Genomic DNA, 15,200 nt, shown 5'->3' with positions numbered 1-15,200 from the left:
TCCTCGTTTCTTAACCCTCACCCCACCCCTCAGGATGAGGTATGGGACTTCTTAGTTGCACACCAGCAGTTTTCCTTAAAGGGCAAAAGTTTATCAACACTGCATCTAACAAAGTCTGGCGAATATTTAAAAATTTTAGAACAGATTGGTTTAAGTCTATTTTTAGAACTCAGAAGCAGGGGTTTGGTTCACTGCGTTGAATTCTAACATGAGTGCATGAGAATTATATTCAAGTGTAAAAATCAGTATATTAATTTTAAGAATCTAAAAATAAAACACTCAGCGATACTACACACTTAGACGTCTAATGAGTTATTTATTATCCAACTACTTTCTGCTAAGTCTTTCTGCTCATTTCTTATAAGGCGGGAAAAGCAAAGCGGATAGAGAAGCGTAGCGCGCGCAATCGACTGGTTAAACAGGTTTTTTTACAGCAAAAAATAATTAACTGTCTAAGTAACTGTACAATATCGCGGGATATTTGTGCTCTATTCACGCGTTATTTGTACTGCGCTTTGAGCAGTTGGATGATAATAACCGGTAAGTGTAATATGTCATCAAACTCTAGCACCAACACCAGCCAATTAACACAATGAAGGCTGAACGACTGCCGGCATCTAGTTTTCAGAAATTCTTTACGCAAAGGGCATTTTGCAAGGGTGACTTTTAGACTCATCAACGAGCCCATGCACAACTTCCACGAGATTTGTTGTTGTCCAAATAGCCAAGGGAACCAGGTTAGTTATCGCAACCAAAATGTGTCTTTTCCATCTTTTGCGCCAAACAGCCATAACCGCGGTATTCTGAAAGCGAGTCTCGATGGCCAGGGACACGCCGGTGAAAAACCATTCAATAACCAGCGGAACTGAGGTATGAATAACAAATTCTTGAAGCAGTTTCAACAATGATGTGTTTTGTAAGTAAATGAATTGGTATACGTACAACAATCCGTTAACACACATAATAGCAGTTGATTCAGACAACATGCTTATGATAACGATATCAGCCATTAGTCTCTCGCGGCGAGGAGTGCGATAACTTCCCCACGGAGCTGATCTTCTTTTCAAGATTACATGACAAATATGATCAATGAAGACCATGGCACTTCGTTCTAAAACTTCTATCGCGCCGTGGATTATTCCAAGAGCAGCGGTGAAATTGAGATTGTCAAGTTCTGCCTGCATCACTCGAAACATGATCGCTGATCCGAGATACAACGTCACTAACAAGACGTAGGAGTATCCTGGATGAACAATTTTCTTCAAGCGTTGAGTGTAAAGTCGTGAGACTACCTTAAAGATAACTCCAAAGAGAGGTGAGAAGAGTGCAATGAGGAGTTTTCCACGTTCAGTTTGTTTGTTGTACTTTGGATAAATAAGCGTTGCTACAAAGATGGCAAGAAAGAGAGTGGAGCAGTAGGGTGTCGTCAATTTTATGAATAAAGTCGCTCCCCTCGACAGGTTCCGGAAGTGATTTGTTAGAAGGTAAACTTGCCAACATATGCTTATTAGAAATATAACGTAGAGAGGAATCTTCTGAGTCACAGAAAGTTTGGAATGAGATATTCCACAGACTTGAAGGACAACGTGATACACTGTATCCACACAGAACAAGACAAAGGCTACAAGAATGAGTTTTCTTTTCACTCCCTTTAACTGATACGGTCGAAAAAGAAAAACCATTCCTACAAAGAACCACACGTAAAGAAAGGCAACACCTATCACGTCAGACAATGTTCTGATCCACTGTATTTTAACTGGGATTGTCTCCTTCGGTTGAAATTGGCACTTACGTGTCGTTTCGTACGAGAGGTAACAGATCATGATGTAAAAAACGCTAATGATGGCAGGTGTTACAATTGAAATTAATGCGCCAATGTACATTGATTGACAAGTTGTGCGAAGAACGGATGGCCTGAATCGCTTCCAAGCCATTTCATCATCTTCATTTTGTTGATCGTCTCCGTCTTCATCCGGTGAGCTCGCGTCAATGACCCGATATCTAACTCGAGGATTACCAACTGACATGAGATCATTATCTTCGTCTGAAGGCGGTGAATATTCCTGATAAATGGGTTTATCAACGGGCTGACAATTCCACTCTCGACTCTCACTGCTTAAGCTATCGATATATCCAAAGATCTCCACTTCAGTCTCATCAGGGTCGTAATGCTCTGTCACGCCGCGTGTGAAGCTAAATAAAACACGGGCAAAAAATTCAATCACCAAACTGTTGGTCATTGTCCGCGTCACAGAGTCTTCGAGTGCACACTCGAGATCTTCGATACCGACTGAACATGTTTCGAGTAAGCTCCAGGTTTTTTACTATGATGTTTTGAAAGTAAAAGTGCTCATAAAGCAGAAACAATACACTGGACATGTGCATGTTATTGAAAGTATTGACTACTCCACTTGTACAATGAAAGTTGAAGAGACAAGATGACAACGGATATTCAGTGATAAATACTAATGTTTCTCTGGAGATTATCAGATGTAATTTCGCCAATGGATACTGCACTCGGTATTGTATCAGGCGGGAAGTATTCTTTTCTTTTGTCTGATATTAGGTGCATTGTTCTCTAAAATCCATGATTGAGTGTAGCTCTGAAAGTAAATACTACACCTCATTGATCACTGAGAATATCAATCACTTCTAGGCCAATTTTGGCCTAAGAACTTTGTTCTTTAAGCAAACATTTCACTAAAGAACTCTTATTTTACAATCAGTCTCGAAAAATGGTTATTTCTTTGGCAAAGAGTTATCAGAACATGCATGGCTGCCATGGCTGTTTGGAAAGAAAAATGGAAGAGACACACACTCGTAGCAATTGTCAATGCGGTGCCATATGTATGCATATATGCATACTTCATAAACGTTTTTCATGTTCCCTTTGGTGATAATACTCAACCTTACAAGATGCCTTTTGGGCCACAGCCTTTTAACTCAATCAACTGGTTTTTAGCGGTAAACACGTTTGTAGCCGAAATGTAAAGGAGTAACCCTTCTTGATACAGACACCACCAACAGAGCACAAATTAATGCACCAACTTCACCAATACATTTGAATTCAGTGTGGCATCATAATATCGTAATGAAACGAAATTACTCTCCTTTGACTGCAACATAATGTATGTAGCTCACTTATTAATCTTTTCCTATTAAAGGAATAACTATAGCTGATTTTACATTTGAATATTTTTTAAAAAAATTATCCTTGTTTGGATATTTACATCAAATAATAATTTCCTTACCAAGAAATAACAATATAGTTTCCTATAGAAGTTTCAAAGACCCAAAATAAGTTGTTTTGTTGGTTAGAGAATTAAGCCCGACATTGGCACGATTGACGTTATGGCAATGCTGATTGAATAGAATGTGCCGAACTGGCTAATATCATCATAGTACAACTTGCTTCCGTATGAGGTATATTTAAAAAGGCTTTGAGATCAAAAGCGGCAAGATCACGGAACTATGTGAGCATTAGAGTAAATTTGATCGATATAATTATTTGTCTTGACATACGTATTATATCTAAGAAGAATCTTGGATGGTCTGATTCAGCTCCCGCCGTGAGATAAATTAGCTTGCAATAAATGCTCTATATTAACTTTCAGTTGTTGATGTATCATACAGTTTTGAATGAATCTCAAAATTGTGAGATTTTAGTAATTATGATCGATATAATCATTTGTTTTGACATACGTATTATATCTGAGAAGAATCTTGGATGGTCTGCTTCAGCCCCCACCGTGAGATGAATAAGCTCGCGAAGAATACAATAAATGCTCTTTCAGTATTAACTAATTTTTAGTTTCGAATGAAATCTGAAAATTTACGGATATTGTCTAGGTTACGCAGGTCTGATTTTATTTTAATTGCAATCTACCGGTAATCATTAAGAATATGATTGTTCCCAAACTTGATCTCTTAGTCAGTCCAGCTACATCTGTGTGAAAGCATCCATTCAGATCTAGATATTTCCTTTCCTGCTAAAAATAGCTGAGAATAATGAGTCAAATGAGTTTCAGTGATTTTCTTCTGTAATGTAACAACATCTACCAGTTGTCTGCAAAAAACTGCGCATTGGGATCAAAACTGGGTAAGCCTTTTCACTTTAATTCGTATATCAACCGCTCCTCGGCCTTTTTTATTTTGCATGTCTGTGATTAGGGATTGTCGCCCACGACACCAAATATTAACACCCGAGGAAAAAGTTTAGAAAATATCGAATGTCCAAAGCACCATTGAAAGTTTCCATATTCATGCGCATCCATGTCCAACTTCTAGAAATGACATAACACACATTAAAAAGAACAATAAAAATTGGAAAATAATCGGGAAAATGTGAATGTTAAAATTGAAATCGAAAGTCAGTTGAAATCTTCCTGTTGTATCTCAACGTTCGTTGTAAAAGTAAATCATTCCAAAATGAGTAGCAGTACATTGATAGAAGTTTTTGGTCACATCGTGTATAGTTTCACACGAGGTGTAACAGAGCATTACAATCCTGAAGAACCTGAATTTACAGCGGAATCCTCTGGCTTAGATCCATTGGAAAGCACCGGTCAAGAATGGTATTATCATCCTGTAGACGAGTTTATATTCCAAGAATTCAGATAGAAGGGACACAGCTTTTACTTATCGTCCTTCATCAAGTCTTAATGTGAGATGTATAGATGCGTGCGCACCAGGAGAAAATGAAAAGACACTCAGCAGCAAACAAGATGAAGAGCAATCAATGGCTTGGAAGCGGCTCAGACCATCTGCTTTCTTCACAGTGGGTAAAGTAATGTATATTGGAGCATTGATTTCAATGATAACGTCCAATGTCATAGGCTCATTATTTATGTCGGTCATTTATCTCCCGTATAAGACTGAACTCAACTGTTAGTTTCACTCCTACCAGTCAATTCCAGTTTAAGTTCAATGGATCAGTTCAATATCTGGTATCCTCTCCTATGCTTTTATATACATGTGGTTCTTTGTAACTGTGGTTTTGTTATTTCGCCCATTTCAGGTGATCGGGGTGAAGAGAAAGCTTGTCCTAGCAACTTTTCTATTGTATGGCTTGGACACACTTTATCGCGTTGTTCTACAAGCGTTACGAATAAATCAGTCAAAGTCTTTCACAAAGCAAAAGATCCCTTTCCATCTTGTTTCTTATGAGCACATCCGTGCAAGTTTATTTTTTAATGAAGCATTTTTTAAGTGGACGCTCGAGAAAACAACGGGCAAATTTTTCTTTTAAATGATTCTTCCGACCTGTTTTAGCGACATTCTGGCTTTCGTCCCAGCTTTTTCTTTATACCCAGCTTACATCGAACTAAACAAGGAAGGTAAACTTCTGATCGCTATTTCCGCTCCGCTTGTTGGAGTTGTTCTGAAAGTAATTTCAAGGATTTCCGTTCAGCGGTTGTGGAAATTTATACATCCGGGATATTCGTATGTGTTATTGGTGCCGGGGTATTTTGGCTCAGCTGTTTTGTTTCGAGTATTGCAAGCCGACTAAGACAGTTTACAATCCATGGCTGCTCTTGGAATAATTCACAGTGTTGCATAAAGTTTTAGAAAGAAGCATGATGGTTATCATTAATCACTTCTGCCACGTGCTTTGGAAAAGAAAATCAGCTCCTTGAGGAAGTTTTCGCACTCCTCGCCGCGAGAGACTAATGGCTGATACTTCTATTGTAAGTAAGTTGTATGAGTCAATCGGCCTCGTGTCTGCCAATGGCGTTTTCTTCTTCTATCAACTTATTTACGTGGAAAACGAAACCTTTGCAAACTTGTTGATCATCCAAACATCAATCTTACTGCTGATTGAGGGGTTTTTCACCAACGTATCTCTTGTGATAGAAACTCACTATCAGAACATGGCCGTCATGGCCGTTTGGCGGAAAAGATGGAAAGACATGTACTTGTAGCAATTGTTAATGCAGTTCCCTTAGCATTGTGGTCCAGCAGGTCTAACATAGAAATTTTACTGATTTATACTTTATACTGATTTTACTGAGTTATATTTACCTGGATCTGATAGATAAGAGCTCAAACTGAGTGGAAAATAGACAGGTTCACTCAATTTATCTCGAGACATGACTTTGTTATTCTTTCAAAGAATTGTACAAGTGTTTGTCATTTCCTAGAATAAAATGACTGAGGTACCACACACATAATCGGTTAATCATAACTTTTATTGTATCGATTGACCAACAGCTATTGAATAAAGGTATAAACTGCACTCTCTAGGGGTATAGAGGCTTGATAACTCACTATAAAGGCTAATAAAACACGCAAAGAGTTTTCAAATCACTCAGCCTATACTCGGGAGAAAAATGTTGTTCCGTTCACCAAGCACCGAGAACCGATCGAATTGTTATATCAGTACTATATAAGCCTGGAGTATCGTTAATACTTGAAATGAGAAGAGTAAATCAGTTCTTAATTGCTTTAATTTTGCTGAGTGTAAAATTCTGTAGTTACAGAACGAGTGATTTCAAACTTATTATTGATTTTGTGGACGTTCAAACGTTTATGTCGCCAATGTAATTCTCTGTTAATATACAACTATCCTTGCTTTTCTGACATTAACAAAGTAAAAAGGAATATTTTTATACAATAGAGTAACTACGAAAACTCTGATTTGTTGGAGAGAATTCAGTCAATATACATAGGCGTATGAAGTTGACATGATAACCCGGCATCGGCAACAGATATTAGGTTATCATGTTGAGTCCAAAGTCTGCTCTTAAACTTTTGCAAACTAAGTGAGAAGTGTCTCCTTTGGCAAATTGTTTCAAAAAACGTGTAATAAAACAATTACTTAATTAAGTTTTCACATAATATTAAGGACAGGAAAATGTTTGGCTCTCGGTCATGATCTCGAGTCAAATATTCTCCCATCTGGCTCTTCCACTCAGACATTTAGTAAATTGAAAGATGAGACATTACAGTCAATAGTGCAACCTCTTTTCTTAATTCTCACCCCACCCCTCAGGATGAAGTATGGGACTTTTCAGTTGCGCACCAGCAGTTGTACTTAAAGAGCAAAAGTTTACCAACACTGCATCTAATTAAGTTTGGCGAATAGTTTGAAACTTTAGAACAGATTGGTTTAAGTCTATTTTCAGAACTCTGAAGCAGGGGTTTGGTTCACTGCATTGAATTCTAGCATGATTACATGAGAAATTATATTCAAGTGTGAAGTTCAGACCATTAATTTTAAAATCTCACGAGATTTAAAAATACTCAACGATACTACACACTAAAACGTCTAATAAGTTATTTATTATCCAACTACTTTCTGCTAAGTCTTTCTGCTCATTTCCTTTGAGGCAGGAAAAGCAAAACGGATAGAGAAGCGTAGCGCGCGCAGTCGACTGGTTAAACAGGTTTTTTTATAGCACAAAACAACAAATTGTCCAAATAACCGTACAATATCGCGGGATATTTGTGCTCTAATCGCCCGTTATTTGTACTCTACTTTGAGCAGTTGGATGATAATAACCAGTAAGTGTAATATGTCAACAGTCTCTGACACCAACACAATTCAATTAACACAAGGAAGGCTGAAAGACCGCCGGCACTTAGTTTTGAGAAGCTCTCTATGAAAAGGGCATTTTGCAAGGGTGATTTTTAGACTCATCAAAGCGCCCATGCACAACTTCCACGAGATGTGTTGTTGTCCAAATAACCAAGGGAACCAGGTTAGTTATCGCAACCAAAATGTGTCTTTGCCATCTTTTGCGCCAAACAGCCATAACCGCGATATTCTGAAAGCGAGTCTCGATGGCCAGGGACACGCCGGTGAAAAACCATTCAATGACCAGCGGAACTGATGTATGAATAACAAATTTCTGAAGCAGTTTCAACAATGATGTGTTTTGTAAGTAAATGAATTGGTATACGTACAACAATCCGTTAACACACACAATAGCAGTTGATTCAGACAACATGCTTATGATGACGATATCAGCCATTAGTCTCTCGCGGCGAGGAGTGCGATAACTTCCCCACGGAGCTGATCTTCTTTTCAAGATTACATGACAAATATGATCAATGAAAACCATAGCACTTCGTTCTAAAACTTCTATCGCGCCGTGGATTATTCCAAGAACAGCGATGAAATTGAGGTTGTCAAGTTCTGCCTGCATTACTCGAAACATGATCGCTGATCCAAGATACAACGTCACTAACAAGACGTAGGAGTATCCTGGATGAACAATTTTCTTCAAGCGTTGAGTGCAAAGTCGTGAGACTACCTTAAAGATTACTCCAAAGAGAGGCGAGAAGAGTGCAATGAGGAGTTTTCCACTTTCAGTTTGTTTGTTGTACATTGGATAAATAAGCGTTGCTACTAAGACGGCAAGAAAGAGAACGGAGCAGTAAGGTGTCGTCAATTTTATAAATAAAGTCGCTCTCCTCGACAGGTTCCGGAAGTGATTTACTAGAAGATAAACTTGCCAACATATGCTAATTAGAAATATAACGAAGAGAGGAATCTTCTGAGTCACAGAAAGCTTGGAATGAGATATTCCAAAGACTTGAAGGACAACACGATACACTGTATCCACACAGAACAAGACAAAATCAACAAGAATAAGTTTTCTTTTCACGCCCTTTAACTGATACGGTCGAAAAAGAAATAGCATTCCTACAAAGAACCACATGTAAAGAAAGGCAACACTTATCACGTCAGACAATGTTCTGATCCACTGTATTTTAACTGGGATTGTCTCATTCGGGTGAAATTGGCAGTTAAGTACTATTTCATAAGAGACGTAACAGATCATGACGTGAAAAAGGCCAAAGATGGCTGGAGTTAAAAGTGAAATTAATGCGCCGATGTACATTGATTGACAAACTATGCGAAGAACGGATGGTCTGAATTGCTTCCAAGCCATTTCATTATCTTCATCTTGCTGTTCGTCTCCATCTTCGTCAGGTGAGCTCGCGTCAATGACCCGATATCTAACTCGAGAATTACCAACTGACAAGAGATAATTATCGTCGTCCGATGGCGGTGAATATTCCTGATAAATAGGTTTATCAACGGGCTGACAATTCCACTCTCGACCCTCACTGCTTAAGCTATCGTTATATCCAAAGATCTCCACTTCAGGCTCATCAGGGTCGTAATGCTCTGTCACGCCGCGTGTGAAGCTGAATAAAACACGGGCAAAAAATTCAATCACCAAACTGTTGGTCATTGTCCGCGTCACAGAGTCTTCGAGTGCACACTTGAGGTCTTCGATACCGAATGAACATGTTTCGAATAAGCTGCATGTTTTTACCATGATGTTTCGAAAGTAAAAGTGCTAACAAAGCAGAAACAACACTCCGGCCATCTGAATGTTAGCGAAAATATTGACTACTGAAAATTTGGGGAAAAGAGATATTGACGGTCAATATTATTAATGATATGTATTTCTAACGTTTGAATTTTAAATGCATCCTTATAAAGAGGTAGTCAGAATAAATACTTCAGCTTGTTGACATCTAATGAACGTGTTTCGAATAAGCTCTAGTTTTTTTAGTATGAAAGTTTAGTGAGAGCGCTAACAAAGCAAAAGCCATCTAGCCCTGTGAAGGGATCTGGTATAAAGCCTCATTTTCATTACACAGAAACAGGCCAAGTGTCGACCAGTGGAATCCACCACTATACTGTACTGCGTTAAAATCCAAGAGACAAGATGTCAACGATTAGTCGGTAATAAATATACTGAGATTGTGAGACGACAGAATAGATCTGAAAGTAAATTACTACACCTCATTGAACAAATAGAATATCAATCACTTCTACGCCAATTTTAGCCTATGAGCTTTGTTCTGTAAGGTCATCAAAGACCTCTTATTTAACGACCAGTCTCGAAAAATACTGATTTCTTTGGCAAAGAGATAATTTTCGTGTATGACGGAACTTCACTTCCTCGTTGCACAATGCTTACGTATGCAAATCGTTTTCCATTCATACACGATGATTGAAACGGCTCGAAAGTATTTGTCAAATGAGTACTTTACCCTTTTGTGTGAGTTGTTGGCGCAAACACCATATCGAAAATAAGCTTCCGGTCAATAATTTGAAAAATAATCATAGTAAATATTAATAACTAATATTAAAAAATTATTAATAAATGATAATTAATAAAGGAACTTGTTTCATTCAACAAAAAATTCTCAGAGCTGAAAGCTTGATAAACGAAATAGCAGACAGTAAGGAGAATTGTTGCTGGAATCTTGAGGGCGGATTGAAAAAGCTTCCACTGCATTTCAGGGTAACAAGAAACCGAAGTTTCTAGATTTCACTGCTTCAGTGCTGTTCAGTGAACATTTATGAAGTGTTTCAAAATAACGATGATCGGCCAACTTAAACTGAAGCTTCCCAATATCCATTTATTATTTCTAGGTAAGCTGCCATAAGTTTTTTCAATGATGATCGCTCTCTTTAGTAATGTGTCGAATAAAATATTTTATTCTTCCTAATTTCAGATGCATTTTGCATCAATATCCAATACTGATTGAGCCAGTATAGCGAAAATTTTCAATACAAAGAGCCTTTGAAGACCCTAGTCATTTTTTTTTTAGTTTTGTTCAAAAAGTAACCACTTGATATGTCAAAATATCCTTTCATGTGCTTTCATAAAGACAGGACTTCGCTTCCCTAATAAATAATTTCTGCGTTTGCTTATAGTTTTCTAATTTTTCACCGTAATTAAACAGTTTCATGCATTACGACCCTGATGAGCCTGAAGTGGGCGTGTACTGCTCAAGATTATTGACACGTTGCAGTCACCAAAACCTGGCAACGAGGAGAACAAAATCGACCCGCTCAGCTTGTGGAAGGCAAGCAGTCTTTTAGTCTTTTCTGAATCCAAGGTATATTTGCGACAGGCGACGACAGAAAACTTTTAGACAACAAGCATGCGAGGTCCTGGGCATGATAAAAAAAAAGAGCTTGTAAGGACGCCATTGTTTTCCGTTTACACGGCGTTCACTCATGCACGCGCCTTTCTTCTTAATAAAAAAATGGCAAGTCCTAACACTTAATTCTGATATGCATATAGAAAGTGTATTCAGATATGCATATTGATGCAGGAATTGTAGAAAATTTATCATTCGAAACCTTTCAAGAAAGTGTATTTGGAGTGCGCTGTATGTAGATAAAATCGTGTACTACGGATGTGAGACATCAGAGATTACCTCGATATGAATTTATACGTAGAGTAAGTTGACAGTATTTTCGAAACTTACGCGATCATCTTTAACCACTTATTTCAACACATCCTATCAGATGCTTTCACGATGACAAGACTTCATTTGTTCTACGGCAATTAAACAGCTCGATACCTTTACTCAATGAGCATTCAGTTCTTTTGTGGACCTGTTAAGTAGAAAAACCCTCGGGTTAAAACCCGAATCGAAAATGAGCTTTCGATCATTTTCTTCTCTACGAGCTTCTGTTGACTCGAGAGAATGTCAGTTTTATTCATGAATACAGTTTGCTATGATCCGCAGAACTCGGAAGAGTTTAGTGGCTTGATAGTTTCTTCTTCTGCTTTTCATAAGTACACTGTATAGAGAGGCTGCTAAGAGGGCACACTCTCTCTAGAACGAATCGTCCACTTTAAATCTAGTTCCTGAGAATTCAGAGATGCAGAAACATCGAGACATGAATGAATATATGTTTTTGTCACTAGTTATTTTTCTATGAGTTATTGTCATAGTTGTTAAACCTGCCTGTGTTCATTTAAAATTTAGACTTTAAATACAGACAGCCATACTATTCAATTATGGACAAAAAACATTTAATTATTTGTTTCCAGCGTTGGTTCGTGTCATAAGCTGTGCTTTCAAGCGAAGTGGCCTTAAGGGCTTTTGAGAATTGACCACGTGTTTAACAAAGTAAGCAAAATGATTCTCTTCCAGTGTATGCAAGTGTGCACCTTCATATAGTCCTAAGCACTATTTCCCTCACGGACTATTGGTCCTTATGCAGTGTGTGGCTTTTGATGTGTGTCGTTGGGTTATAATTTGACAGGTTTAGAGCGATGGACACCACTTTCAGCCACCCTGAGGCTGTTAGGATTAAGAAAACAAAGTGGCCATTGTCTCTAAACTTTTCCCTTTTCACTCGACTGAGCATCAAAAGCAGGAAAAGTGGATATGAAAAGCACCAGTCGAGAATGGTATTATCATCCTGTAGACGAGTTTATATTTCAAGAATACAGTGATAGAAGGGACACTGAGCTCATTTTCGATTCGGGTTTTAACGCGAGGGTTTTTCTACTAAACAGGTACACAAAAGAACTGAATGCTCATTGAGTAAAGGCAAATCGGTGTGAGAATAATGACAAATGACAGAAATTTGGTAGCCAATTCGTCGCAGTCAACCTCGCAGCAACGTGGTATAGGAAAGGAATTTTGTTGCTTATTTGGATAACTAACGCAGGACGTAGCTTATTGTTTTTAGTTTTTTTTTTTTCACAGAGCTTTCTTGGTCGAATTTATCTGTGTCTATTGCTCCAATTGATCAACGAATCCACAATTCGGGAGTATTCTCTACTGTTCGCCACTATTCGCACCATTCGAGACTATTCGCGCTATTCGAGACAATTCGCTCGACCAACACCCCTTTGTTGGCAGCCTGGTAGAGAACTGTTTGTCAAGCTTTAAGTGCAATACCGGTTTCGGAAACAGAAATTGGATCCTTCGTATAGCGTGCTTGTACCAGCGTAAGGTTTCTGGTTCTGTGTTGAATAAAGAAGCTGATTGGAGGATACTAATTTTCCAATGGCGTAAAGGATATTTCGATCTTGTTGGGGTGTGAAGGTGTGAAGATATCACATGGCATCGTGCGAATGTTAATTTGAGGTGAGACAGCAACTCTAACAAGTGAATCAAATCGCGATCTACGTTACGATGTCTTCGATCTTCCTTAAGGCCTCTATTGTGATGGCTGCCTCCGTTTGCAGTAATCACAGTTCGAATACCGAGACGCAGTTTAAACTGGTACGTCTATCGACTGGCGTTGCCGGTTTAACATGCGACATCCCTGAGGCTGAAAGTACTGCCTTAAGTGAAACCTCCGTATCGGTCGATCGTGACGTTGACTTCAACTCGAGCAAAATAGCGATAAGGTATTTTTTTCGCCAAATTTTACTTATTTAAGTGAAATAATTGAACAATTGAATTTCTTTACTTTGATAGTTGATTGTGATAGTTGATAATCTGGTTATAAATCGTCATAACAAAAACCATACAGAAACTGATGTTAATTATTGTTATCCTGTCAACAGATATCCTTGAGCCCGAAGAGTCCAACCCTGAAGGAGACTCGTTTGATCAGCTTGCGGAGCCTTCGACCACTTCGACCATTGAAGAAGCCAATGCAGAATCCGCCATCAGATCAACAGTGTACGAACCTGCAATCCAGCCGACCACTGACGAATCCACCATCGAGGGACCAACACCCCATTCAGTTGAGCAAGCAGACCAGACACTGGCATTTCAGATCATGGAGGATGCCAGCGAGAGGGGAAAGCGAAAGTTTAGTGACAGCTGCGGATTCAGCTATAACGTAAGAGGCGGCGCCTGGATGCAACCCACTGGCAATGCACTATTCGTCCTACGGTAAGATTTTTTTGTGTAATAACTTACAATAATGTAAGTTATATAAGTTATGGTTATCTAAACTTCAAATTGAAATTGCATAAAATTCTGTGAGTAAGTAAGTAGGTAAGTTAGAGCTTTCGATAGTCATGACCATGAATCAGAGTTACTAGCACATCTACACTCTTTTATAGGAATATATTTTTTACGGCCCATATTCTTATAAAATATATTCTCATAGGAAAAAAGAGTGTATGTGCATAGATACGTAATTTTAATTTCTTTCCCGCTAAATTTTAATAGGGAAACCGCTGCAAAGCCACCGTTGGGCAAAGACCAGGTAAAGTGTTCGAGTTTGGCAGAAACTACCACAACCATGCTGCACCAGTCGTTGGTATGGTAGCCGCGAAAATCAAGTACCTAGTTAAGCAGGAAGCTAAACAAAACTTCTTCAGACCTGCGTCGGAGGTGGTCAACGATGTGCTCCCCAATGAACTAACAGATGCTCTTCGTCCCTGCCTTCCCCGCGTTGACAGCCTGCAGAGAACCGCTAACCGCACCCGCCAGCAGTAACGACAGCAAGACCCGAAGGACTTAGACTTCGACCTACAAATAGAACATATCCTAGATGGCTTCTTCTGTGAAAATGTTAAGGTAAGCATATGATCATTAGTTTAAGTAACTTCAGGTATCTTTGAAACAACTTAAATCAGCCATCCTCCCTCGCCCACCGAGAGTCACTAAGGTAATGCTGGATTTAAAAAATGCTGTTTGGAGCGCTCTCCGCCAGAACCTTCCAGATGTGCCGCATAAAGGGTGTTCATTCCACTGGACACAAGCCCTATGGAGAAAGGTAAGATCATATGTGAAGCTGTTAAATAATTATAAGTTTACAGTTTCAAAATTCTCGATTGGCTAAATAAATCGGCAATAATTCACTTTATTATTGTTAGAAGTGTTTAGACTGGCGGTACAGTTTGAAATTCCGTCTATGTACCACAATAAGGCAAATTCAAATTCGCGCAGTCAGGTTCGGAATGAAACTAGCTTATCATTTAACCAACAGAATATTACATTTTGCCTTTCTATTTTAGGTACAAGGGCTTGGACTCCACTGAAGATGCCTACAGAAATGACCGCGGTACCCACCAACTCATAAAACAATTTATGGCTTTACCATACCTCCCTACTAAAAAGATTGAAAGAAGATTCCATCTACTCTAGCGAAATATGGAAACAATATGAGGACGGCCAAAGGAATTCGAAAGAGCCTCTGGAAGCCTGTTTTCACCTTGTTCAACCGATGTAAATTTTTAATAAAGATTAACAACCACACACAAAAACGGCTCCTTTAGGAGCCACCAACTCTATAAAAGTCAATTACCAACAGCTGTACTTCTCTTCACATTTACTAAGACTGGGGGCTAATCGTCTGGAGACTGGAGGTTAATCGTCTGGGGCTAATTGTCTTTGGGGCGAGTCGTCTGACATTCGCTGTAATACGTGTGCACATTACAAATAACGCACGTACGCTTTAAAACTTCCGTGTGTTTTGACTTTCTGTGATGTTTTTTCATGTACATTATTAACAAGTAATA

At 38.7% G+C, this 15,200-nt stretch overlaps 3 protein-coding genes and 1 pseudogene across 3 annotated transcripts; 2 read left to right on the top strand and 2 right to left on the bottom strand.

The window, feature by feature from the left end:
- Positions 1–298: 298 nt before the first annotated feature.
- On the bottom strand, positions 299–2,312 carry LOC149038399 (uncharacterized). The gene has a single exon (XM_089183622.1). The coding sequence runs from the start codon at positions 2,238–2,240 to the stop codon at positions 636–638; it is 1,605 nt and encodes a 534-aa protein (XP_089039748.1). The 5' UTR covers positions 2,241–2,312; the 3' UTR covers positions 299–635.
- Positions 2,313–3,971: 1,659 nt separating this feature from the next.
- On the top strand, positions 3,972–6,001 carry LOC149038398 (uncharacterized; annotated as a pseudogene).
- Positions 6,002–7,431: 1,430 nt separating this feature from the next.
- Positions 7,432–9,240, bottom strand: LOC113670453 (uncharacterized). Its single transcript, XM_089183619.1, has one exon. It carries the CDS (start codon positions 9,201–9,203, stop codon positions 7,599–7,601), a length of 1,605 nt encoding a protein of 534 aa, XP_089039745.1. The 5' UTR covers positions 9,204–9,240; the 3' UTR covers positions 7,432–7,598.
- Positions 9,241–11,552: 2,312 nt separating this feature from the next.
- Positions 11,553–15,089, top strand: LOC149038397 (uncharacterized). The gene is made up of 3 exons (XM_089183677.1): positions 11,553–13,623; positions 13,906–14,455; positions 14,697–15,089. Exons 1-2 carry the CDS (start codon positions 13,262–13,264, stop codon positions 14,003–14,005), a joined length of 462 nt encoding a protein of 153 aa, XP_089039803.1. The 5' UTR covers positions 11,553–13,261; the 3' UTR covers positions 14,006–14,455; positions 14,697–15,089.
- The last annotated feature ends 111 nt before the right edge of the window (positions 15,090–15,200 follow it).

Source organism: Pocillopora damicornis, chromosome 10 (genome assembly GCF_964200805.1).
Source record: "Pocillopora damicornis chromosome 10, jaPocDami1.2, whole genome shotgun sequence".
NCBI classification, from domain to species: Eukaryota; Metazoa; Cnidaria; class Anthozoa; order Scleractinia; family Pocilloporidae; genus Pocillopora; species Pocillopora damicornis.
This window is presented reverse-complemented; position numbering and strand designations above follow the sequence as displayed.